The sequence below is a fragment of the Apteryx mantelli genome, chromosome 3 (assembly GCF_036417845.1).
Source record: "Apteryx mantelli isolate bAptMan1 chromosome 3, bAptMan1.hap1, whole genome shotgun sequence".
Taxonomy (NCBI): Eukaryota; Metazoa; Chordata; class Aves; order Apterygiformes; family Apterygidae; genus Apteryx; species Apteryx mantelli.
The window spans coordinates 74,638,456-74,664,684 of record NC_089980.1 but is presented as its reverse complement, the minus strand read 5'-3'; the positions used below and the strand labels follow the sequence as shown (position 1 = coordinate 74,664,684).

Below are 26,229 nucleotides of genomic sequence, written 5' to 3'. Positions count from 1 at the left end.
AGTATATGACCTACCCAGTCAAGCAAAATGGAGTATCTGTACCAAAATGGTGTTACTTCAGTTATAGTCAGGCTCAAAGAAAATTCTGTTTTCTTACACCTTGCACAACAGATGCGTACATTCTCAGATCTCTGTGGGATCTGAGAATACCTGAAAGGTCAAAATATGTTCATAGACACTGCAAAGGTATAAAGACTACTTTATTCTGTGTGTTAACCTACCTAAGATCTATTAGCATGCAGGCAGAAGGTAAGTCCGAAAGAAGGTTCTGTAAACTTAGCTCAGCAAATTAAATTCATGTAGACAATATACTTTTAGTGATAGACAGTGATACACAGTGATATTATTATGTTCTGTTCAGTCTCTGTCCTTGTTTTGCTGCCTGACTGGGGTCAAGCAAACTGTTTTTCAGTTTGTTTGTGTGTAAAGTGGTGCTTTGCAGTCATGTGATGAATTAGATACTGTAAAAATGAAAAGTATTGTCAGGGTTAGTAAGGAAAGATATGAAGTCTCCATCTCAAAGATCCAAAGTCTGTGGACTTTTGAATCTGTGGTTTCTGCCTGTCTACAGAAAGGTCCATTTGCAAAATTTACATTCATTTTTTGGTTTTGGATTTTGAACAACTCCAAAGCATTCAGGTAGGGCCCATCTTCAGGGAAAATAAAACCTAACCACAGCCACCAACCCAAAATTGAACTATCAAGTAACTTGAAGCCAAATGAGTGAGGTTAAAAAAGTTTGGTTAACTGTCTTGTTTTGTTGCCTTTAGCTAGGAAAAGGAGTGGGAGTGAGAGATGCCTTTTTAGATATTTCTGACCCAGGTTACATTAGGACACAACAAGTCTTGTGAGGAAGTTTGAAGGACTCATTGGATTACTCAGCTCCCAACCCCGCCTGTGGAGATGAGACCAAAGTTCCAGATGATTATTAAATTAGAAAGGGAAAGATCTTAGGAGGCCTGCATCATTTCTGCATAATACCTTCTTTACTTCCTTGTGGATAAGTACATCCAAAAGATACTCATCAACATCCCAAAGGCACACAGGCCTTTTAGTCTGCTTAGGTCTGTGTCTCGTTTGAATGACAAGAGTATTTCCAAAACTGAATTTGGCTTTCAATTTCCTATTCAAGAAAGAGGAATTAGGATTCTTTTAATAATGTTTCAGCACAAAGATGGTTCTGTTTTCTAGTAACACTTCGCTGTAATCACAAAGTTCTTCCTGTCACTGGAAGTCAGTCTGTTTTTTTCCCCCCTCTGTTCTCCTCAAAAGAACAGCTGTTTGGAGGGGTTGGGTGTGTGTTTGTTTGTTTTAAGCCTTATCTGTGATATTTAATAAAAAGGTATATTGAGAAGTATATTCTACTTACTGCCTTTCATGCTCTTTGATTAGCTTCTGCTCTTCATTCCTTGTAGAAAATGAAAGCCAGAATGTGAAACTGATTCATGTATGTGTTTTGCATATGCTAACAAAATGCACTAGTTTGGCTTGTGAGTGCTTCAGGAGAGCTCATGAGAGCGAGCAGAGCAAACAGAAAAACAGCTGTGCTGCAGATACAAAGTCCCAGCAAATGCTGACACAAGTATGCAAGTTTGTAACACATTCATTTTTTTTTTATACAGAGTTGGGATTCAAGTCAGCCGAGAGTGTCCCTTTAAAAGTTTCCAAATGAGTGTCTCCTTTTGCCACCCCACCTTCTTCTACCTGATTAGAAAAGGGAAAGGGTGTACTGAAGATAACACTGAGGACACTTTCCAAATGACCAGAGGAAAAGAAAGAACAAGGAGAAGGGATCATTAAGATGATAAATGAAAGCTGGGCTTGCTGTTATTACAGGTTATGTTGCTTTTTCTCCAGGGGAATGAAGGGGGAGGGAATGTACCATTTCCTGTTAGAGAAACTATAATCAGCTATAGACCATCTGCAGTTGTAGGAAAAAAGATCCTGACTCTGCTACTGTACAGAGATTGAAGTGGCAAAGTGAAGGTTCATACTGAAATAATAAAGACTTTGTGGTGAAAAGGATCACAACATGTTTCCTACTAACTTGTAGGAGGCTTAATAAAGGATGCCAGAATGTTTGTTTGCGTAAAGATGATTGATGATGCCAATAAAGACTGAAAAACTGAAAAGAAACAAATCTAAATGTATCTTAAATTCCTCTTCCTGTTACTAAGGCTAGTATTCTGTTATTTAATTAGCCTTTGAAACCCTTCTCCAGAATTTGGTGTAATGGGATAATTCAGTATCTACATAGTTCTTCTTAAGTTCTGTAGTCTCTTTCTGACAGTCTTGAAAGGAAGATATTTTGGGAGGTGGGGAAACTATATGACTAGTATTTTTCAAGATGACAACAATTATCTGGGAACCTGATGATCTGGAAACCATCCTGCTTTAAGTCACTGTCACTTCAAGTACAATGTTCAAAGAGGAGGAGGAAGCCCCACAGTAAGGTGACCTGGCAAGTTAGTGTCCCAGAATCTCTCACGTTACATTAACTACCTTCGCCAAAGAAGCATACATGCACTTCTTTTGTAAGCAGGATTCTGCACTGATTTTGTGCAATTGTGCAGCTAGTTAAAAATGGTATCTTGACTCAAAATGGAACATTTAAAAGTTGGGGGGTTCTTTCATTCTGCTAATTTTTTACTTTTCTCTGATTTCTTCAGCGTCCCACTCTTTCTCACAGCCTCTTCCTAACTGAAAAAAAGAATTATGTTCACCCGTTCAAAGAAAAATAATACATTTGTCACCCATATGGACAATGCTAGCTAATGGAAAGCACTTGACCTTTAATACTGAGCATTATCAAAAGTCAAGAAACAAAGAACAGCATTTGTTCATACTTACTTGAAGTTTTGGTATACTATGATTTGTGTATTAATTTACAGCGAGGATAAAGAAGACTGTGAATGAAATTGTTTCTACTGATTCATTACTCACCTGCATTTATGTATTCTGAATATTAGTATAATTAACATTTATATTACAATAGCCACAAACACTTGGGCAGGATACTTGCCCCTAAAACATGATTGTTACTTAGTCTTTGAAAAATTCTGTGTGCTGTTAGCTTCTGAGACATTTCACAGAGGATTTTAGTATATCCTCCCCTGTAGCATTTTCCAATTTTTTAATACATTAGAAGAACAGATGAAAACAAAGAGTTTGTAACACATCTTTCTGGATTCTTCCCTAGTTTGGGAAAGTCCTGTGAGGATTTCTACATTTACAAGATTTCAGTACAACACTTGTTTATCTTTAGGTATTGTGTAGTGCAACATGTCCATTCTATCTTTTTAATTGTCGTGGCCAACGTATTTAAATGATAACACTGATACTGGCTCAACCCTACTACTGTTTTTGAGTCAAACCGTCTTTGTGTCAGGTTCTGGCATGAGCCTCAAAAGGCTCAGAAGCACCATTAGGGCACTAAACTGAAAGCTTTTGAGCAACAAACATTTTACATAGGTTTTTGGTGCTTTGTTTGTTCTCTCAGGCCTTTCTTCAAATCCGTAGTGTTTCCTTTCCGAAGAATTTTTTGAACTGCAAGGTGCAGGGGAACAGGAAAGACTAGGTCACAAGAGAGAGGAGAGGTTACCTGTACATCTTCCAGTTTACTTTCTCAGAAATTCAGATTTGAAATATCAAGTTTGAGATTAATTGTTAAGTTACTTGTGCCAGTTCAGCTGTCCTTACTCATGCGACTGTTGTCTTTTGGATAATATGATAAATTTGTGAAAAAAGTACTATCAAGAAGGCACAGCAATTTTTTCTATCATCAGTATTATGCACTCTTCTTTATAAGAGAAAATTAGCAACCAAATCATGCAATGAGTATGCCAAACAAGACTTCAGTAAAGGTGATCTAAAATCTAAATTTAAATGCTTGGCATGATTTGACAGAAAAAACTACTGGCAAACACCCATTATTCCTCATTAGTCAATTAAATATATCTAGAGCTTTCAAATAAAAGCTTTGCAGTCAGTTGTCAAAATAGGAAGCAGTGCAGGAAATTGCCCCCATAACGTATAGGATCAGAATCAAATTGTTTCCTAGAGTCCTCTCTGTTTACGAACTGTCTGGACAGAAAATTTTTTTCTGTTGCCAGTTTGATCCTCTCACCTTATCTTCCAGCACTTTTGTGTCAATCCTGTCTGATTCTTTGGGCTTTTCTTTGAAGAGCTGTGGATGAGTCCAGCATGTCTTTATATCCTCAGAAGATGGGGAGAGGGTGTTATAAACTGTATGAGTCTAAGGCAGGTGTTTAAAGACCTGATTTATATATGTTGGGTTTGTTCTGCATCCTTTGGGGGGAAAAATTAGCAAAAACATTTCCTGCTTCTGGATCAGTTAGCTATTTGAAAATTAATAAACCTGTTGTTATCTATTTACACAGCTGAGTGACCTGCTTTTATTGTACACTGAAGTGCAGTAAAATAAAAAGGAGATGCTGTGAAGGAAAACTCACAGGCCTTATTTGAATGCGTAACTGAGTTTGTTTACTTTAAAAGAACAATAACAATGTAATGGATGTGTGGTGCAGAGTTAAGTACATCCTTGTCCAAATTTGATTTATGTGATTGTTGCTGGATGTTAACCATTGTAAGCACAGCCTCTATAATTGTTATACTAGCACTGCATGCGGGCACACGCTGGCACAGCAGTGCACGGGAGGAATCTGAAAGAAAACTGGGAGCAGTTCCTAGTGCAGGAAACCTCTTTCCCTGGAGTAAGGGAGGGTGGGGTGTAATGAGCGTAGATCTGTAGATCATGTTAAGGCGAACAGATTTGCATAACTGGAGGCACTTTGTTAGGAGCGAGGACAAAACCATTCATTCCTATACCTTATTAACCTCTTGAGGGCCATATGCAGTATCCAGACCACATCCATGATCTGACAGTGTATATCCATGATGTTAAAGTCTAATGGCCCAATGGAAACTACTTGTGCTGCCTGCTAAAACACATCACCTTTAGCTTGGGTGACCTGTGTCTTTGGAGGTTGAAGTTAAGCTTCATGAGGAATGCTTGTATGGATGCTTCTGTGAATGTGTAGGTACAGGTGTGATTTATACAATAACTTTGTTCAGTATACAAAAAAAGGATATCGTGGTAGGCAGCAACTCCATACAATAAGAGGATGTGCATCTTTAAGAGATACAGCTGATGCTGTTTTAGGTAAACAAAATATTCAGAAGTTGCCGCAATTATTGAAGATAAGCATATTTTTCAAGGGAGCTTTTATGGGTATGTTCTTACTCATCTTTGAAGCTCATTTCAAAATTACATATAATTACTAAATATTTCCCATGCAAGCTTTGCAGTTTGTTTCCTTTAATCAGTTAATATAGCATAAAATTTAGTGTCCATATTTCCATGATTGAAGTTCAGTGATATCTGCAAAGATATTTTTGATTCTTTTGCTTATAATTCATTTTAATCTAAATAGAAATAGCTATCAATAATCCGTTATGTTTCAAAGTCATTATATGACTTAAATCAGGTATATCTTCATCAAAATTTTATAGATACAATTTAAATTTAAATTTACAATTGTCGGTAAGGAAGTGGCATATTCAATGTATAAGCCACTCACATAAACCATTAATTTAATATTAAAGCTGCATCTTGATTTTGTATAAGCTACTGGATCCCATATGTTAGGAATAGGTCTTTGCTATTGGGAGATCCTGGTATGATTATTGAGCTGAGATCAGAATTTCAGCATTCACTCTGAGCTGCTTCACTTTTGGCTCTTGTTATTTAGGCATCCTCTTCTTCTCTCAGTTTCATACTGTTAGGATTTTCTTTTTTGTTTAACGCTGACATGGGGAAGGGAAAGAAAAAATATTGCTGAGGATATAATAGTTTGGTGCATGTTGTGCTCAGAGAGGGGCAGTCTTAGTTCTATTTTTATGCAAGACACTATCAAGATGAGGTGTACTATTGAGAATGGTATAATAAACTGTTAAAGGACAGAGCAAGTGCTTAACTGATTGGACAAATCCGATATCATCGTAGACATATTGTAGACAAATCACTTACTGCTGCAATGACGTAAAAGAACCTGATTTTAACTTGGTATCCTTTAAGACAATGTCCAGAGTTTGTATGTGGATAGACTGCAATGTGGGGTTGGGACTGTTCTGTTGAGGGCCTCATTTTGAAAAGTCACTTCCTAGCATTCTTTATCAGTATTATGAATTCCTTCTCAAAGAGTGAAAATATAGAGCAATAGATTATTGTGTGTAATCTTTGCATAATATATAGTAATAAATTGGTAGTCTGCAGCAGACAGTGGTGCTTCATGGGCCCTGTCTTCTGGCAGCCAGTTACTAAGCTTCAGTTGAGAACCATGATGGTTAAGCATATGGAGCAATATGGCACACTGACAGCGAAGAATTTAATGGTTCAATCCAGAAAATGAATCATAAATGATTTCTGACTAAGAAGCACAGACATTTCAGCCTGATCTGTTTGTGGTTTGGTAAGTATTATCCGTGCTACTGAAATGGTCTGGTAATCCAAAGGATAAAATATACCCACTTCAAAATCAGATTTACTGCTGCTTATTTGGTCTACGTGCCCAGCCTTCACTTGTGAATTTTAAAGACAAATTAGAGGAATGTAGGTGGTAATTCAGTCATCTATGTTTAACTGAAAAGTTGGATAGAAACTTAGATAAAAATTAGTTGCAGCAACTATTCATTTTTAATGCACAAAAGGGAAGTTTTTTGTACCTTAAAATTTAACCTTTTTACCTGAAACCAGTGACAGTTTTGGGGAAAAGATGGAATTAGGAAAGTTGGGAAGTCAAGAAGAAGCTAACAAAAGTTTAATAAGTGAATTAATTTTAAGAGTGTTTTGGTATCTAAGAATTAAACCGAATGCCTGCAATTTCATAGCAGAACAAATGCTCAGCATATACATAACTGAAATAGCAGAATAGATAGAGGAATCTTCAGTCCACAGCTATTTTTCCCTAGCTCTTATTTAAACAAAAAATCCAGTGAATTGCTATGCAGCTTCTTATCTCAAGCAACCATAACTCTTCCCTAAACAGAGTGCTTAACCTCCAATTTCTTACAAGGTTTCCTCTTATGAGTAAAATTAAGTTGAATCTTACTATCTTCTAACAACTGTCTAGTTTCTGTCCTCTCTTCCAAAACTTATACCAGACTACAATATGAAAACAGCACAACTGTACACGAAGTTCTGTTAAAAGTTCAGACGAAATGAGCTGAGTCACTGTCAGTTTTAGGAAGCCTACATATTGGTCTTACTAATAATAGAGTAATTTAATGACTCCAAGTACTAATTTAATCACTCTATAAAACTACCTTGGGGTTTTTTTGTGTCACATTGATCCATATATGAAAATCTTCCTCTCCTAATATAGCATTAAGGAGTTAAAAAATAACATTTTCTATTTGTAACCAAAAATTCATGTACTTCCTTTTTATATTTCCTTTCCTAGTTGGAGAATTGAAATATTTTCTTCTCTTATAATTTACCTTAGTAGGTAGGAAGGATTGCAGACTATACAGTAGGATCATTAACCTATTTTTCCTTATTTTTCTCTTTCCTGTTTTCTTCCAAAACTGGGTTATATATTTGTGCTTTGAATCTGTATGTTGAAGTCTTGTCACTTTTTTGTTTTTACTAATTTACCATGAGAACAGATACTGTATTGCAAAGGCTGCGCATAAGGCAATCAGTGTCTGCTTGGAAACCACCCTATATAAAGAAGTGCTGTTAACTTGCAAGCAGCAGCTGTAGAGAGAGGGCTGCTGCATGCATGCCAGCGAGGGGGTTATAATTTTATTACAGACCACAAGAAATGAATTCTGCTGTCTGTTCACAATGGACTGCTCGTGCTCCTGGCTTGATAGCACAGATGTGTGTGTATGTGCTTTGTCTCATTTACTGTTTAAAACCGCACATTAACTCCCCCGTTACGTGGTGTAAGAGACCATTCAGAAGGCCTAGAGGTTCAAACATCCATATGGAGGATGATTTCTGCTTCATCCTGTTCACCTCCCTCTCACTGTACCTCAGTTTTAACATGCCCATTTTCCATGAGAATTAAAATAAAAAATACTTAGCTTGCCCAGTCCTCCTCCTATATTTCCAGTAAGGTTTAAGTTACTATTTACAAGATCATGTTGTATGCTACTGCGATGCAATTTTAATTGATTTTCATGACACTCCTATGAGACTGCAAGGTAATGCTATATTCAATTTTATAGACAGGGAACTGAGGCACAGAGGGCTAAGAGCAGGTTTCCCAAACCTAACTCTGGCTAGTCTTTTGGGCTCCCTCTAGACGGCTAAAGTTAGGTGATAAATCGCACCCTTGGTGACTTACCTAGAATTATACTAGATGTCTGTGGCAGGCAGTGTCTTGAACTCAGCTATTCCAAGTCCTAAGTTACTACCCTATTTACTGGAACATATTTTCTTCCTGAACTAAACAAATATATCTGTAGGAGTTTGACATTCAGAATACTGCTCTTTCCTGAGGATTAGCAAGAAGCAGCGTGACATTTTTGATTTTTTTTGTATCATTAGCTAAAAGGCTTTGTTACTTTTCTTATTAAATAATTGAGAACATCATCCATGATCTTGGGCTTCATGATTTCTGTACTGATTGCTTTTCACAGATACAACGCTCTCAGGGGAAATTGGCACAAAGAAAAAGGTGAAAAGACTGTTAAGTTTTCAGAGGTATTTCCATGCATCCCGGTTACTGCGTGGAGTTGTACCACAAGCCTCTCTGTACTTACTGGATGAGGACTACCTTGGGCAAGCAAGGGTAAGACTGGTCTCCGCATCTCCATTTCTTCCAGCAATATTCCAAAGAGCATCAGCTCTGTTTCGGTGTTCAGATAAGCAAGTGCATGGCTGATCTTCCAAAAATGATCCGCTCTACTTGCCTGCCTCACTGAAAACATAACTGTATGTTTCCTCTGGCTTTTATGTTCACAGCTTTAAAAACTCAGTCTCAGAGCAACAAGAAAACGTCTAAATCTGTTCAGCATTTCAGATTCTGTCAATTGAAATTATAATCTGGATTTATTAAATGATGAAGGATCCCTAACTGAGTTACTGATTTAAACGAGTGCAGCACAGAATTTAATTCATGCACTCAAAAAATGCAGCTCTCTCTCAGCTGATACCTAGCAACTATTAGGCAACCTACCATAGCTCTCTATGGCAAAGGCTAGGAAACAGAGAACATCCACTGCAAAGAACTTCATGATAATCAAATATAACTCTTTTATATGCTCTGAATGACATTTTCTAACAAAAATTGCACAACTGATGTCATTAGAATTACTTGCATAGACAATTTTTAACTCTCTACAAGAGAAGATTGCAAGTCAGATGTTAGAAAGCAATTAGGAATCCAGAATGGATTTGAATATAGACTAAGAAATCAAAATGAATACACAGAATTTGCCATTATCAGTCATACAGTTAGTCCAGACTTGGTCTCTTGACTGAACTGATATAGCTGCAAAAATATTACATGTGGTAGTAATGAAAAATTCTCCTGTGTGCTTCATAGAAGCAGTCTGTCTAAGTTTATAAAAGCTATTCTTGTATATTGTTTTGTTTATCAGAACATAACTAATACTCACCCTGAGATCTAAGATTATACTTTAGTGTAAGAAAATTTGTACCGAATTAATTTTGGGATGTGAAGGACCAATATGAAAGTTGTGTACTAAAATGGAATATTTTTGTAATATCTTGTTTTGTGTTATTCTGTGTTTTTGAACTCTGTTTGAAGGTAGTTTTAGTGTCAAGTTCAACACCTCCTCAGTTAAAAGTGCAAGAGAGATTTCATGCAATACAGTTAAATTTGGCTCTAGAAGTCTGATGTTTCAGATACATCTTTATAGTTTTCCTGAACAGAAATTCAAAGCTGCAGCAACCAATTCTGTGACTGATTAATGTGGAATAATAATTTGTGTCCTTTACAGTTTGCCTTTTCATACTTTTTTTCTAGCATATGTTATCCAAAGTGGGAATGTGGGATTTTGACATTTTCTTGTTTGACCGCTTGACAAATGGTAAGTAATTTATTTTAAAGGTTTTATTGTAAAATTTCTCCTGTGTGACTGTCCTAAAAATACCTAATTAATTATCATTGGTAAGCTTTTTCAGTTTAGATTACTAAAGAGAAATTGGGCATGGTTAACACCACCTAAAATCATAACCTGGAACATATTCAGGCTTTTTCCAGAACTTTTACAGCTGTAGTGTAGTGTTTAAGGTATGTTTTCATATTAATCTAATATCTTGCATTTGTTATGGTCACCTTTTGCTTGTTTATTGTGAAGTGTTTATTCAAGGAGGCGTTTCAATTTCCTTTATCCTGGAAATTCCAGAGGTACTTAAAAATATACCTATTAGGTACATTGGTTGAGAAGTCCAGACCTCCATAATCAATCAATTTCTATCAATGCAAAATGCCTTTAATCAAAGATAACCTTCCTTGGTGTTAATCATCTGGGCAGGAAACGAATCCTGTCATTCAGTAGTTATGAAATGCCATTAAGATAGAGTCTGAGAAGTATATGCCTTTGCCAACATGAACACATCCATATCTAGGCAGTAACTCTTGGTCAGGTAGGTGCTGAAGAGGTTCATGTCCACCTTCATCCTTTCTATGTTGCTTATGGGATTGAGATCCCTGCCCCAAAATAATTAGAGTATGATGTGGCAGAAGGTGTAGAAGAAGTTGGTTTAGAGGACAGTTTAGCAGAATGACTGGCAGTGAAGAGTGCAAAGGACTAGAAATGGCAAAGGCAGCAAAAACATAATTCTTCAAAATTATCTTTCTATGCCCCTGGTCAGTAGCTAGGACCAAATAAGTTTCCATATCCTTTTCTTCTCCTCTTCTCAGCCTCCTCTTTCTATGTTCATTCATCTTCTTTCCTGAGCTACATTAAATGAGAAAAGACTCCCTTCTAACATTGTTTATACTTTTAATGTTTTTTTTTAACATTTCTCAAAACATTGCTACTGAATTATGCAGTGCAAACTTTTCTAAACATTGTATGTATGTATAGTTGATCATATAACACCACTTAGCCTCAATTTTGCCAGTTTCCAGTATTGATTTCATGATAAGGCCCACATAACATTAAGGTGAGACATGAGACTATAAATGCTGTAACTCGTTTTGTCTTGTGTCTGTGATAGTACTGTGAGATCCAGTTGTAGCTGAGCTGCATATGTAGATTATTTACATGTTTGCACAGTCATATATAAAATAAAAAGCTTTAATTGTGAACTGCTGATTTATCAGTAAATTTTAACAGAAAATTTTTAAAGAAAATTTTTAAGTTTGATCTTGCACATAATTGAAATTAATACAGTACAGCAAACTCTAGTGCTGGAAGAGACATTCTCCTTTTCTATAGTTTCTGGAAGTAGGCTTGGATTATGAAGATGATGTGGTTCTCAAACTATACTATCAAAAGATTTCCAGATGATACCATGTCAATTCACCTTCTGTGTCAGGTTGAAATAGCAAGCATGACTATATAGCTTCTAGACACAAGAATGGCTTTCCACTGATACAGCCCCACAGGCAGTCTTGATGATTGTGTATGGAAGTAATTTATATAAGCTACTCTTGAGTATATGAGTGAGCATCATCTAAGCTCATGTGACAGCCAGGAAACTACCAAGATATTTAGTCTTGCCTGATTTGCCACTACGCATACATAGTTTACCCACTGTTAAGGGAATCTAACAGTTTTTCCTTTTTGTTCATAGGAAACAGTCTTGTAACATTGCTTTGTCACCTCTTCAATGTGCATGGACTTATTCACCATTTCCAGTTAGACATGGTTACATTACACAGGTTTTTAGGTAAGTGCTCATCTCAAAAATCTTCTTTAAATTCAGTTTACAGCTTAAGTAGGGCACAGAAAAAGACATAGTCTTGATCTGAATGTCTATGTAAAATAATGACATTGTTGCAAATGTTTCAGTAAAACATTTCTGTGAAATATATTAACATACAATTTACAGGCACTCAAGTACTCGATTCAGTACCAGTTAAGTCAGTGAAGAACTTCAGAAGGCTCTGTATTGGGCTTAAGCTTTCCAGTTCCACAGCTGCACTGACGATTTAAAGAAATTTCTGCCATGCAGAGATGTGGCAGACAGAGCAGGCCCACACAAGCAGGCACACATTGCAGAACCTCCCCATGCACAATGAAATTGTGGTGCAGTGTCTTTATTTTAGTGACTAATAGACCACTGAGACCCAGGACAGTTAAAAGCTTATGTGCAAAATTTAACAAATTATATCAAGCTGTCTACACTGAATAGTGTTGATGAAAGCCCCTGCTGCTGTTACTGCCAACAGAAATATTAGACCCATGCTGTCAGCAAACCAAAAGAAGAAATTGGCCAAAATCAGTTACTTTTTGCATCATGTTTTGAATACAGCTGAATACCAATTTGTTAGACTGTCAGACAGAGTTTCAAAGGCAGGGTGTCTTCTTTAAGAATGCATAATTGTCACTTCTGGAAAACATTCCTTCAGTACAAGACAGACAAAATCTCTCTGCCTTTTCTAACTGCTTTGGGCTGATATGCAAAGGAGTTTCAGATAATTAGAGGGGTTTAAAGGATTACCAACCGTAACTTCAGATGCTTGTGGAAAGGAAAACAAACTGGAGGCTCTTTGGCCCACTCCATGCTGGAGAGTAGTACCACTGCAATTTTGCCTGATACCTCTTGGTTTGATTAATTTGCTCTTCAAGGAGAGCAATTTGGGTAAAATCACATGCAGCTTCCTATGCTCAAGTGGTGTTGCCCCAGGATTTATAGGAGAGCATCTAATGTTGCAGGCAGTGCTGCAAGGCACAGATGAGTTTGAAGCACAAATCTCAATGATTTTCTTGTGCTAGTGGAAGCTGAGAATTAAAAGGTTGGCTCTCAGTCTTCCAGGTGGAACAGTTCCAGCACTACAAATTAAAACAAGGGGGACTGGTATGCTATAATGGGAGCATAGATGTGAGTAACATCATCACACAAAGTTTTGCTTCGATTACCTAAATGGTATATCTTTTGATTCTCTGCCTGGAGGATGCAGGAATGCCTTTGGCTATAGTTAGTCACTCAAATAATAAATGATATGAGGATATCAGGGCCTCACCCCCTGCTGCTGTAAAATAGGTGGTACTTCCTTAATGACATATTACTCCCCTATGACGGCAGCCTAAATAATTACACTCTGTTGTGGATAAGTTTGCCCTTTTTTCCTTATTTATTTTACTCCTGAATGAGAGCCTTCACTAAGACAAGAAAGAGTTGATTTATGAACTAGACCCAGTATATCCCCTTGGGCCTCACAAATCCTTTCATGCCTTTTTTTTTTTTCTAAAAGCATCCCAATAAGAGCACCAGTCTATGCAAGCTTTAGATATTTGAAGAAACTCCTTAGGCAGCTGACTGTAAAACTCTAAATTGTATTTTAAACCCAATTCCCGATTGTGGCCATGGAATTCAGAGACAAAAGGATCTTTGTTTTCTGTTTTGGTTCCTAGTTATGGTTCAAGAAGATTACCATAGCCAAAACCCGTACCACAATGCTGTCCATGCTGCTGATGTCACACAAGCTATGCACTGCTATCTAAGGGAGCCCAAGGTAATAACAGCCTTTCGCACTGATACTGCTTTCAGATAACTCTCAAATTGTTTTCCCAAGATTAAAAAAAAAACCAAACAACTATTTTTAGATAGTGGTAAATGATTGCACACTTGAAGTCAGCAATGAGTCAATAGAAGAGTCAGCTACAGATTCCAGGAGCTGGAAAGAAGCTGTTCTAGTCACTTCTCGTTGTGCAGATGATGTATCAGAGTGCTGTCACATGAGCTCTGGCAAGATTTACTGCAATAGCGTGCAGCAGCCACCCGCCAGTGCTGACGACCTCCCAGGAAAGTCTGCAGGAGGGAATGCATGCCCATGCCTCAGTTACTTCAGGGCATACGCTCCTCTCATCTGCATTTCAAAATACCACATTTGGCAGTGAAACACCAAAAATGGGCACACAATCCCTTTAGCTGGCTCTGTCATAAGAGTATCCTCTAAAAGAGTGAACAGCAACTTCTTGAGTGCTATGGCAAGTCCTAACAAAGTCAGGATGACAGATGACTGGGTTGTTGTTTAATATGTTCCTGGGAGGCACTTTAATGCTGTATAAGAATGTATATGAATGTATAAGAATGTAATTGACCTTACTTGATTTGACTTGACTTAAATGAAGGGTTCTGCTAGAAGCAGCAAATTGTTAGACCAGAATGAAGTAGTTGTAAGTCAGGATAGGAGCAGGCCACAGCTTTCCTGTATTTCCATCTCCTGCAAGATCTGCAAGTTGCTGCTGTCAAAAAGTGCAGAGGACAGCTGACATCCAGAATCCGTAGGATACATCTATTAATTTCTCATCACAGGATGCTTCTTCCAGATCGTAGACTTGTACTCCATACAGATTCATGGGGCTGGTAATAACTAACTAACTCTCCAAAGTAGAAAGCTTTAAGACCTTCTATTTTCTTCCAATAATAAAACAATCGCTTCTGAATGACAAGTTGTATAGTAGAAAAGAATCCGGCCAAGCTTTCAAACTTGTATGTCTGAAGTTAGGAAGCTAAATTATGTCTTCTAATAAAACACCTTTATTTGAACTGAGATGTCTAACAACCAAGTCTGAAATTTCAGAAGTTTATAAACTCTCTACATTTTACAGCACAGTGCTTTACCAGAAAAATGAAGTCTGATGTATTGTTGGTACTGCTAAATACTTAGTATGTCAGAGCTCTATCATATATCCTGACATATGCCAACCTGTTAGTATAGTTATTTCCTGTTTTTAAAACTGAATCTTTTAGACTAAGCTCAAGCTTTTCCATAATAACGTCCTGTATAGTGCCATGAACAGTAAAGAGATAAGAAATAGAAAATGTAACAACATATGAGCATATAGCCTGATACTTTTTATAGTTGTCTGTTCTACAGTTACCTCAACAAGGTTGTTTACAAAATTTATTTGCATTTGATTGTCTGTGTACTCTTCTACAAAACAGAGCAATGTCATGATATGTCAGCTGGTATGTTTATTTGCGAAAAGAAGGAAACTGTTTACCGTTTGTGTTTTTGTTGTGATTAACATATGTGATTCAGCTTGCCAACTTCCTTACCCCTTCGGACATCATGCTTGGACTGCTGGCTGCTGCAGCTCATGACGTAGATCATCCGGGGGTCAACCAACCCTTTCTGATCAAAACCAAACACCACCTTGCCAGCCTGTACCAGGTAAAACTGCTCGTCAGATGAATGTGTAGAGCAACTTGCAGTGAACTTTCATGCTAAAGTCGAGGCGGGCTGGGGGTGCTGGTGATCAAGTTCACCTACACTTTAGAGTCTGGATGGTCTCAGCAAAGCTTCTCACTTGGTATCTGTTCTTATAGCAAAGCTGATACACCTGAGAAAGAAGGTGGAAATGCCAGTATCTGTTGGGGACATTTAGGCCAAATCCAGAGTTATTTCTCTTGTGGTTGCCAGAGTTATTTCTATTGTGGATCATCTGGGGTAAGAAACTGTGGGTAGGGGATTTAAAATCACAGAGAGACAATTTGTATTTCCTTTTCCTTCAGTGAGCATGTAAGCAACAGGAATGTTCTAAATTGGTGTTATGTTAAAAGAAACTTTTGCTTCACGTGGCTCTAGTAAAATTAAACACTGCAGTTAATAAAAAATAGAAGATAAAAGAAACTAGAGGAAGAGTTGTAGCTATTTACACACATGTGCATAGAAATATTAAGAAAGAACTTAAAAACAGTCACCATAGGTCATTACCACAAGCTGTCTAGACCAGTATCCTGTTTCCAAGAGCTGCCAGTGAATGATCTCGGAGAGAAATATAAGCCTAGGATAAGTATAGTGTTGTCCTTCACCTGGTATATATCCTCCCAGCTCTGGCAAGCAGTAGTAGACTTCCTGAAGCAAAAACACAGGCACTCTTGTTCAGTAGCCATCAGTGAACCCATCCTCCACTGATTTTTCTAGACTTTGAATACATTTGTAGAGTTGGCCCATGACAATTATTGTAGCTGGGGACTGTATCCACAATTACTATATGTGTATAATGAACCTATCTTTGTGTGCACGTATATATTATTACATATGCAAGTCTCTATTTATTTTTTCCATTATACTTCTGTATGTGTGCTGATAGTCATTCAGGTTGCACTAACCTTAATTCATAACTAATAGATGGATATTGTACTGATTTCTAGCCTTCAGAAGACTAAACTTCAGCCTTTATTAAAATTCTGAGATTAAAATTCAGGAACAGAATGTAAGTTAAAAATTCACCCAACTAAAGAAGACTCACTAATAGCTATGTACCTTCTACACGTGCTTGTTAAGTCAAGAGTTTGCTGTGATTTGCTGAGTACTTGAAATGAGATTCTCTCTCGTTTTCCCATACTCAAGCAACATCTGGGTTTTACGATAAGCAGTTGATTGTTTAACAGCTCAGCTGTCCTTCTGCCCTGAGATACAGGAACAGGCAGGGCCGCGGGAGCCCAGCTGGGACATAGGGATGCTCAGACAGTTAAAACTTTGTCACTGGCCTTGCCGCAAGCTGATGCGGCCGGTTAAGTCATCCCCATATGTGTCTGGAGCGTTTTGCTCCAGTCTTTTCTAATGTCAGGCCAATTGAATGGGGAAGGAAAAAAGCCAGGGGACTTAGGGAAATTGTGTTAAGGATCTTTTGAAAAGGAGTGGGATAGAGCTGTTCAATATAAGCTCCAGCCCTATGAATAGTCATAAACAAGTCCTTGTCAAATTAATAGTGGGAAACAGTAAAATATAATTAGGTTCAAAATGCAGGCTAATTTGAAAGAGATGCAGCTAAAACTGATTTTAAAAAAATCAATTACATTCTTCTCAAGGTTAGTACTTTAACATGTGCTTGAAACTGAAGTAAAAATTTTCTAGGGTTTTGGTTTTTTTAAATCTTCCAACACAGCTACAGAACTGCTAGGAGTAATCAAAAAAGGATCAAACAAAAGTAAGTAAGTTTTAACATAGTTGGCACTCATCTGTCACTGAGTCTCTTTGCTCTTGACTGTGTGTAAATTTAAATAAAAACCTTACATTTGAATTATCAAGGAAAAAAAGGTTTTGCAAAATGAGGTCAGTCAGTATTTGACAAAGATGAAAAATGTTTGACAGCTTCTGACATACATATATTCAAGAATCATGTTTCAGGAAGATAGGTGTCATCACCCAAGAGTTCAAAATTTTCAATCTTTATTTTCAAATTAAATCAATACTTTAGGACAGAAAGCATTTTTGTAAGGTGTAAGATATTTCCACAAGAGTCTACTGCATGTCAGGCACCAGCATTTTGCACATAAATGCAAGTGCCTCATTCAGGTCAAGGACAGTGTAAAAAGTGACATCAGGGACCTTGTAATCACTTAGCCTCCTGTGAGCTGGTTAATATTCAAACATCACTTCCTCCAGGCTCAAGAGCGGTGCATCCCTATGAGTAGGAAGTCAAGCAAAGGAGGCAGCAGACCTGCATGGATGAGCAAGGAGCTCCTGGCAAAACTCAACCAGAAGAAGGAAGTCTACAGAAAGTGGAAACAGGGACAGGCCACTTGGGAGGAATACAGGAATGTTGTCAGAGTATGCAGGGATGCGACGAGGAAGGCTAAGGCCCGTTTGGAATTAAATCTGGCTAGAGATGTCAAGGACAGCAAGAAGGGCTTCTTCAAATACATCAGCAGCAAGAGGAAGACTAGGGAAAATGTGGGCCCTTTGCTGAATGGGGTGGGTGCCCTGGTGACAAAGGATACAGAGAAGGCAGAGTTACTGAATGCCTTCTTTGCTTCAGTCTTTACTGCTCAGGCCAGCCCTCAGGAACCCCAGATCCTGGAGGCAAGAGAGAAAGTCTGGAGAAAGGAAGACTTTCCCTTGGTGGAGGAGGAGTGGGTTAGAGATCATTTAAGCAAACTTGACACCCACAAATCCATGGGTTCCGATGGGATGCACCCATGAGTGCTGAGGGAGCTGGCGGACATTATTGCTAAGCCACTCTCCATCATCTTTGAAAGGTCATGGAGAACAGGAGAGGTGCCTGAAGACTGGAAGGAAGCCAATGTCACCCCAGTCTTCAAAAAGGGCAAGAAGGAGGACCCAGGGAACTACAGGCCAGTCAGCCTCACCTCCATCCCTGGAAAGGTGATGGAGCAGCTCATCCTGGAGGCCATCTCCAAGCATGTGGAGGAAAAGAAGGTGATCGGGAGTAGTCAGCATGGCTTCACCAAGGGGAAATCATGCCTGACCAATCTGATAGCCTTCTATGATGGAATGACTGGCTGGGTAGATGAGGGGAGAGCAGTGGATGTTGTCTACCTTGACTTCAGCAAGGCTTTCGACACTGTCTCCCATAGTATCCTCATAGACAAGCTCAGGAAGTGTGGGCTAGATGAGTGGACAGTGAGGTGGATTGAGAAGTGGCTGAATGGCAGAGCTCAGAGGGTTGTGATCAGTGGCACAGAGTCTAGTTGGAGGCCTGTAGCTAGCGGTGTCCCCCAGGGGTCAGTACTGGGTCCAGTCTTGTTCAACTTCTTCATCAATGACCTGGATGAAGGGACAGAGTGCACCCTCAGCAAGTTTGCTGATGATACAAAACTGGGAGGAGTGGCTGATACGTCAGAGGGCTGTGCTGCCACTCAGAGAGACTTGGACAGGCTGGAGAGGTGGGCAGAGAGGAACCTCATGAAGTTCAACAAAGGCAAGTGCAGGGTCCTGCACCTAGGGAGGAATAACCCCAGGCACCAGGACAGGTTGGGGGTTGACCTGCTGGAAAGCAGCTCTGCCGAGAAGGACCTGGGAGTGCTGGTGGACACCAAGTTAAGCATGAGGCAGCAATGTGCCCTTGTGGCCAAGAAGGCCAATGGGATCCTGGGGTGCATCAGGAAGAGTGTTGCCAGCAGGTCGAGGGAGGTGATCCTCCCCCTCTACTCAGCCCTGGGGAGGCCCCATCTGGAGTACTGCGTCCAGTTCTGGGCTCCCCAGTACAAGAGGGATGTGGCACTACTGGAGAGAGTCCAGCGAAGGGCTACAAAGATGATTAGGGGACTGGAGCATCTCTCTTATGAGGAAAGGCTGAGAGAGCTGGGCCTGTTTAGCCTGGAGAAGAGAAGGCTGAGAGGAGATCTTATCAATGTATAGAAATATCTGAAGGGAGGGTGTCGAGAGGATGGGGCCAGACTCTTTTCAGTGGTGCCCAGCAACAGGACGCGAGGCAGCAGGCACAAACTGAAACGCAGGAGGTTCCATCTGAACATGAGGAAAAACTTCTTCACTGTGAGGGTGACAGAGCACTGGAACAGGTTGCCCAGAGAGGTGGTGGAGTCTCCTTCTCTGGAGATATTCAAAACGCGCCTGGATGCAATCCTGTGCAACGTGCTGTAGGTGACCCTGCTTGAGCAGGGGGGTTGGACTAGATGATCTCCAGAGGTCCCTTCCAACCTCAGCGATTCTGTGATACAACAGCATTCCTTGTTAGGTGATGCAGGCTTTGCTTCTAGACATCATTTGCCATTAAAACTAAAAATAAAAGTTGTACTCTTGCTTGATATAGGCATTGTCTTAGGTCTCTGTAGATCTAAGTCTCAATTAGCTCTAATTCTGGTTGATGCATTTGGCTTAGCCAACATTATTTCTACTACTTTTGACTAAAAACAACGTACTAATCAAGGTTGCCCAGCCTGATACAATCCTGCCTTTCCATTACCCAAAGTATGACATCAAGCTGACACCTAAAAAAGTCATATTGCCTTTTCCTTAAAAAGAAACACTGTATTTTACTGAGAATGAAGTATGAATGTCCTAAGAAAACAAATAGCTTGGATGTAAACAAAATGTTATTTTATAACTTCAGTAATAGAAAGTTAAGATTTTCTATCTTTGTCTGGATCTGAAATGAAGACTAATAGTTTATAAGTCTGGAATGATCACATTCAATATCTGTATTACACAACAGGCTTTAGAAATCTATGAAAGAAAGACAGATAGCTTTAGTATAGCTGCATATAAACTAGAATTAGGAATATATGTTTTGAGTGTCAGTTATAACTGTTCTACTTTGCAGTCTTTCTTAAAAGCAGGATTTCTAATTAAAATGCCATTTTCTGAAATTTAAGTTTGTATAGATAAAGTAATTACCATATTTATTTTTTCTTGTTTGGTGGTGAATGATGTGTTTGGTGTAATTATACCAGAGTGAGAACTTCAATAATGGGGACAGATTTTTGACTGCATTACCACCTCTGCATTTCCCTTACTTGTAGATCCTCAGTACTCAGTTCCTAAGGGTGGAAGAATAGATTGCAAGAAATCTAGATCCCCATCCTCTCTGAATTAAAATAGCAGTTTTATCTGGAACTAGATAATAGCTAATGTTCCTCTTCAAGTTATTATTCTTTTCCATATGCAACTGTAGTCAATGTAGTGGTTTGAAGAGCCAATACGCATAGTTCAGAGGAAGTCACAGACTGGAGATTTTGTGTTAGTCTAAGGAAAAGAACAGATTCCCTGCCCTGTCCTGAAGTCTGTATTGTAACCATCCACTAGTTTAAGGCTGTAGATGGTACAGAGGCTTCCTAACATTCAGCCATAAAAACAAATCTGTGTTACTCAGTTCTCCCCCCCCCAAAAAAAAAAAAAAGAAAAGAAAAGTAGGGGAAGCAAACTCTCTTTAGATCAGAGCTGAAAACACCAGCCTGAAATTCACACTAGCAAACTATCACACAGGTTTATCTCCTGTATGGGTTATCTCCCCACCAGCCAAAGAAATCAGGTAGCTAGTGGCAATTAGCCTTCCTAAGGCAGAAGAGGGTTCCTGGGTGGGAAAAGTTGACTCTTCTAATTGTTGGCAACAGCTTCAGGGATTCTGGCTGCTTGCATTTAACAGGGGTGTCATATGACTTCATGCTCAGTTGTCACTTGTTAACTTGACTTTTCCTTTTCCTGCATCCATGTACTTTAAGTGTGAGAAACTAGACACTGTAGCAGCTTTGATTTAGCTTCTCAGTAAAGCAGCAGGCAAAGAGCAGATACTTACAGAAACTTACATATCACTGCAGGTGAGGTAGCTGTTGGGGGATGGAGCTGCTCATATCCCCCCTGAAAGGGTTGCCTCTCAAAAGTCACACAGCCTTCAATTTTCATCATTTTGCACCTCTTTGATGTAATTCCAGTACTTTCATCTCCACCTGCTCCTCAGCCCTCAAAGGGAATCCTTGGCAGATCTGCACAGTCTCTCATGGAGTCCATTCCTCCTTCTCACCACAAGCAATTCCTCATTCTTTCTTCCTTAACTAACCCTACTGTTCTTTTCCGCCACAGACAATCCCCTTTCTCTATAATCCCCAATTCCTGGTGCTCCAAGGTAGCAGTTTCGTCTTAATTCTGTCATTGCAGAAGAGAAAAGCCTGGTACCTGGTGGTGTTTCTGGTCTTTATTGGCTCAGAAAAAAGTTCTTCCTGTTAGCAAGTAAAGCAGAGATTCAGGCTTCCTAACAGCTGGGGAAGAAAGAGAGAGGAGATGAAAAAGCAAGGACAGGTTTTGGGAGGCAGAGAGGTAAGGGGAAGGGTTTACAGGAGCAAAATAAGATCTCTGAGTGAGGACAAAGTGTCTCAGCAGCACACTGTGCTCTGTGAAGGTGGTTAGGAAGGGATACTGCCAAGAGAGGGATGGAGACATAAAAACAAAAAAAGAGACTCCTCTGTTGAGGTTCCTCTTGTAGTTGAGGACACGTAGGCAAACAGAAGGAAGAAGTCATCCCCTAAGCAGTAAGGAAGAAAAAACCCACAACAACAACATAGGTACTTAACACATGAAACTACAGTGTTTTGATTTTGAAATTAGCTTCTTCATTCCATATTTTCCTTCAGTTAGCCTCAGCTAGCCAAGTGTGATCTTTTTCACAGACAAACCTGCGCCACATTCTCAAGTCAGAGAACTTTTCCTACTTGTCTTGCCAGGTTTCTTTTGAGAAAACAGTTTCACACACTGACACCAAAAATGTCAGGTCCCTAACCATACTGCCATAACAACCTCTTAAGCTATAAATATGTAATCAACAAATACCAGCTTAAAACTGCAACTCAAAAGACAACTTGATTGTCCAGATCACCTGACTGAGGTCCCAGCAATCACAATTTCTGATTTCCAGGGAAATTAACTGGATAAATAAGATGCTGTTTAATTTTAAAACTCTTAAAAGTATGTTGGCTTCTGAAATACAGAAGGGAAGACTGCCTCTGAAACATCATAATATTTTGAAAGAGAAGAAAAATGAAGACAACCCAGTGGGCATTGTTTAGCTAGATTTTCTACAAGCTTTTATTAAAGTTCTCTTTCAGAAACTCCTTAAGGAAAGAACTACACAAAGGGCAGGAAAAAGCATCTTACGAAAACAGATTCAAAAACTGATGAAGGGATAGCAAATAAGGAACCATAGGAGCTTACTGTTTCTCAGATAAATAAGAGAAATAAAATCAGAATGCAGAGCCTCAGAGGTCACTGCGGGGACTAGAGCAACTGCATCAATATAACGTAATTCTGTGGTTGAGGCAGGAGCCGCTGAAGCAGCCCTTTACAAGTAATGCTACAGCTCTGGAAGGGAAACGGGGCCACAGGTTGCTTCATAGCGGATCTCTGCAGTGAGGATGTCTCAAGGGCTGGTGCAGTGAGACTAGGGCCTCCATAAGATCACAGGAACTGTGCACACAGTCACTGTCTTAAACCCACGTACAAAGAATATAGGAGTTCCCGAAGGCCAGAGGGAACAGGCAGGCAGGGTTTGTCTAATTAACCTTTGGGTAGGAAGCTGGCCCTAACCCTTGTTGTCCCAGGATTTTCTGTTGTGCAGTCTGTGAACTCGGGGTAACTGTTGGGACCAAGATTCAGCTCAGAGTACGGAGATGAAAGACAAAAATTGTTATGTGCCATTATATTCCCTTGTTTTTTTTGGTCAAAGTACAAAGTCCATCCTAATGTATTTAGGCAAAAGGAGAAGAAAGGTATTTAAGTTGGCTACTGAACAGGATTGCTGCCATAAGTAATTTAGATATTGTGTAGGGGGTCCTGGGTTCTGAATCTGTCAGCTCCTCAAAGGAAAAAGACCTAGTCTTTGCAGGCTTGGAAAGTATTTTTGTTGCAGTAACTGTGATTTCTATTAGGAAAAAGGGAAACAAAACAAAAACAGAAAAAAGCAAAAAGACAGAAACTCCCAAAACAACATATCAGAGATTGTGTGAATTCCAGAACAACAGAATGTACTGCAGAAAATATTGTAATGGCAAATCAGTCAAGTCTGCATGCTCACCTTTGCACAAATCCATTGTGTGTTAGCATATCTACTTGTAGTGTAATGTCAACAGACACAAGGTACTCAATTAGTTATGGTTTACAGACTCCCTAGAAAGCTGTGCTTCTGTTCCTTAGGGTTCCCCCCCACCTTTGGTTCAACTTAGTCAGAAACAGAACAAAAAAAGAACTCAAAATTTATTGCAGACTAAGATGCTGAAACCTGCAAGATGCTCAGTGATACTGATGCTCTCCTGGCTTTCGCTGAGCAGCTGTAGGGAGCTTCCAGTTGCCTGACTCCAAGGGAAATCTGACAGTGTAGTTTTCTTGTCAGCTCTGCACTCAAATGGTAGCATCAAATAAGTCAGTGTAGGATCATTATGAGGTAAACCATGAACTAAATAAGATTTTGCAACCACAGTTTAATTCATTTGTTATTAAATCTGCTGGAATGTAATCTACATCATGCTCAGACTTGATTAACTCATCTGTTCACAGCAGGACTCAAAAATCGTAGAACAACAGGACTCTAGGGCCAGCCCTAGCTAGGACACTTAGAAGCACAAGGTCTTTAACTCTAGAAATCTAGACCAATTCCTTTAAACCCAAAAGGTGGCTTAAAAACAAACATTTTAGGCTCAATGTCTTCAGTTTTGCTACAGCATTTCCAGTCAGCTCTAGTCATCATGTGATATGGCGAATCTATATCTGTACCGTGTGTACCTGCCCAATCCTTGAATTTATTTCTCTTGTTCCTCCCCAGAACGTTTCAGTGCTAGAAAATCACCACTGGCGGTCTACAATCGGCATGCTTCGCGAATCCCGGCTCCTGGCCCACCTGCCAAAGGAAGTGACGTAAGTGCCAACTAGAGGAAACACATCACTCAAACTAGTCCATGGCTTCCTTCCCTGTTCTTGAAAGGACACTGGCACAGAGGCCCTCTCATGCTGCCAATATGAAAATCATGAGACACAGTTACACAGCAGCAGTATTTTCTAAGAATTTGTCACTGTCACAGCACTGTCAGCATTAGGGATACTGGGAGTCCCAGCATGAATGGGACTTTTCAGAGCCAATGTTGGCATTTTTGGTTTTATGTAGCATCAACCAAACATGCAAAGATTTAGTAATAAAAAAGGATCAGATAAAGAGAAAAATAGAGGAACAAGCCAAGCAGTTCAGAGACTGCTCAGGAATTGCACACATTACCAGGGAAGCATCATTCAGTCTTTACCATCTTTTAGGATGAAGGGGAAAAAAAACAGTGACATGAACACCTAGGCAAAGTTGATGTAAAGTTTTTACCAGCTAGTGTTGTGCAATGTTATTCCCACAGAAGAGTGGGGATTAAGCCAGCCAACAAGCCTGCAATACTAAGTTTTAATCACAGATGACTTTACCAAGAACATAAGCAAGTTACCTGGAAGCAACAAGCTCCATATCCCTCTAGAAATCAGACTTCTTACAGACTTCTTCTGTAAGATGCAAACATTTTTCTAGATGCATCACACTTCAGTTTTTACTTACCTAGCACTTTCCGGAAGCTTTCAGAACCAGCTGTGCCAACAGCATTTTTCTTCCACATTATCTATTCCTCCTGAATCCCCTTAGGCAGCTAGAACAGTTGTATCCTACAGACTCCAGCAGAGAATGACCAAATAGACCAAACTGGATCCATAAAGAAAGAAGAAGCTTTATGATAGCTGTGATCCGCAGAAGATTGTTTTGAGCTATTACGTTCAACAGTTCCACGACTGAAGGGTCTTATTTTCCTTTAATTGCAGACAGGATATTGAACAGCAATTAGGTTCCCTGATCCTGGCAACAGACATCAATAGACAGAATGAGTTTTTGATCCGTCTGAAATCTCACCTTGACAATCAGGATTTGAGACTGGAGGATGCACAAGACAGACATTTTATGCTTCAGGTAACTTTTAAAATTATTTTTGCTACTATTGTTTTTATTCACTTTTCAAGTCACAGTATTTCCCAGTAAACATTGAAATAGCATAAGAAAGTACATCTGGTCAGCAATGTCTTCCATGCTTACCATCTTAATCACTTTGCTCCTGCCACCTAGAATGTCAGGCAAGCCAGATGTGCATCCAATATGTCCTTAAGTAATTTCCTTGAGTTAAAAAGCTATGAATGCTACAGATACTGGAGAGTGTCAAATGCTGGGAAATGAAGATAAGCAGCCATAAGCAGAAGAGCCCCGTACTCCATGTTCTTTCCAAGGCAACCTGACATTGCTTGCCCAAATCATGCCCCCATGATTGATGTCCATAATCTGCCTCTGCAGGGACAGCTGTTGCCATGGCAGCAGGTGCTTCTGTCTTGGATCTTCCCAGCTGATGAAGAAACCAAGTTTTATTCAAAAATCAAATAGATTCAAACTGGTTCTTCCAGCTAAGCTGCGGTCATTAACAGGCTTTTCAGAATAAACCTCTGCCTGTTAAAGCATTACTGTGATTAAAGTAGCAGCATGTACATGCTTCTCTGGAGACCTGACATCAATTTTGCTCTTAAATGCATAAAAAGAATTTAGGTAATCATCATCATTTATAAAACAAACATCTACATTTTATCAGTTTGTCGAGGTTACAGGAAAGGTGGGAGTAATAAGGAAAGAAGTACTGATCTCTTAAATCTCCCCCTTCCAAAAGTGTGGGAAATGTAATAATCTGCCTGACTGGCCTCCATGAAACACAGTCTTCTATCAGATTTTTCCATGGACTGTGAACAGCAGGGTGATAGTTTATCATATTTCCTGACAGATTAAGCAAGAAAGTTGTACAGA

General features: G+C 39.3%; 1 protein-coding gene across 1 annotated transcript in view; it reads left to right on the top strand.

The window, feature by feature from the left end:
- PDE7B (phosphodiesterase 7B) overlaps positions 1-26,229 on the top strand; it is an 89,168-nt gene that overhangs the window by 54,074 nt on the left and 8,865 nt on the right. Inside the window, exons 3-9 of the mRNA XM_013958945.2 lie at positions 8,668-8,819; positions 10,020-10,083; positions 11,798-11,893; positions 13,582-13,682; positions 15,216-15,347; positions 24,190-24,281; positions 25,212-25,356. Of these exons, the coding sequence (XP_013814399.1) occupies positions 8,668-8,819; positions 10,020-10,083; positions 11,798-11,893; positions 13,582-13,682; positions 15,216-15,347; positions 24,190-24,281; positions 25,212-25,356 (782 nt within the window). The remainder of the gene's footprint in view (positions 1-8,667; positions 8,820-10,019; positions 10,084-11,797; positions 11,894-13,581; positions 13,683-15,215; positions 15,348-24,189; positions 24,282-25,211; positions 25,357-26,229) is intronic.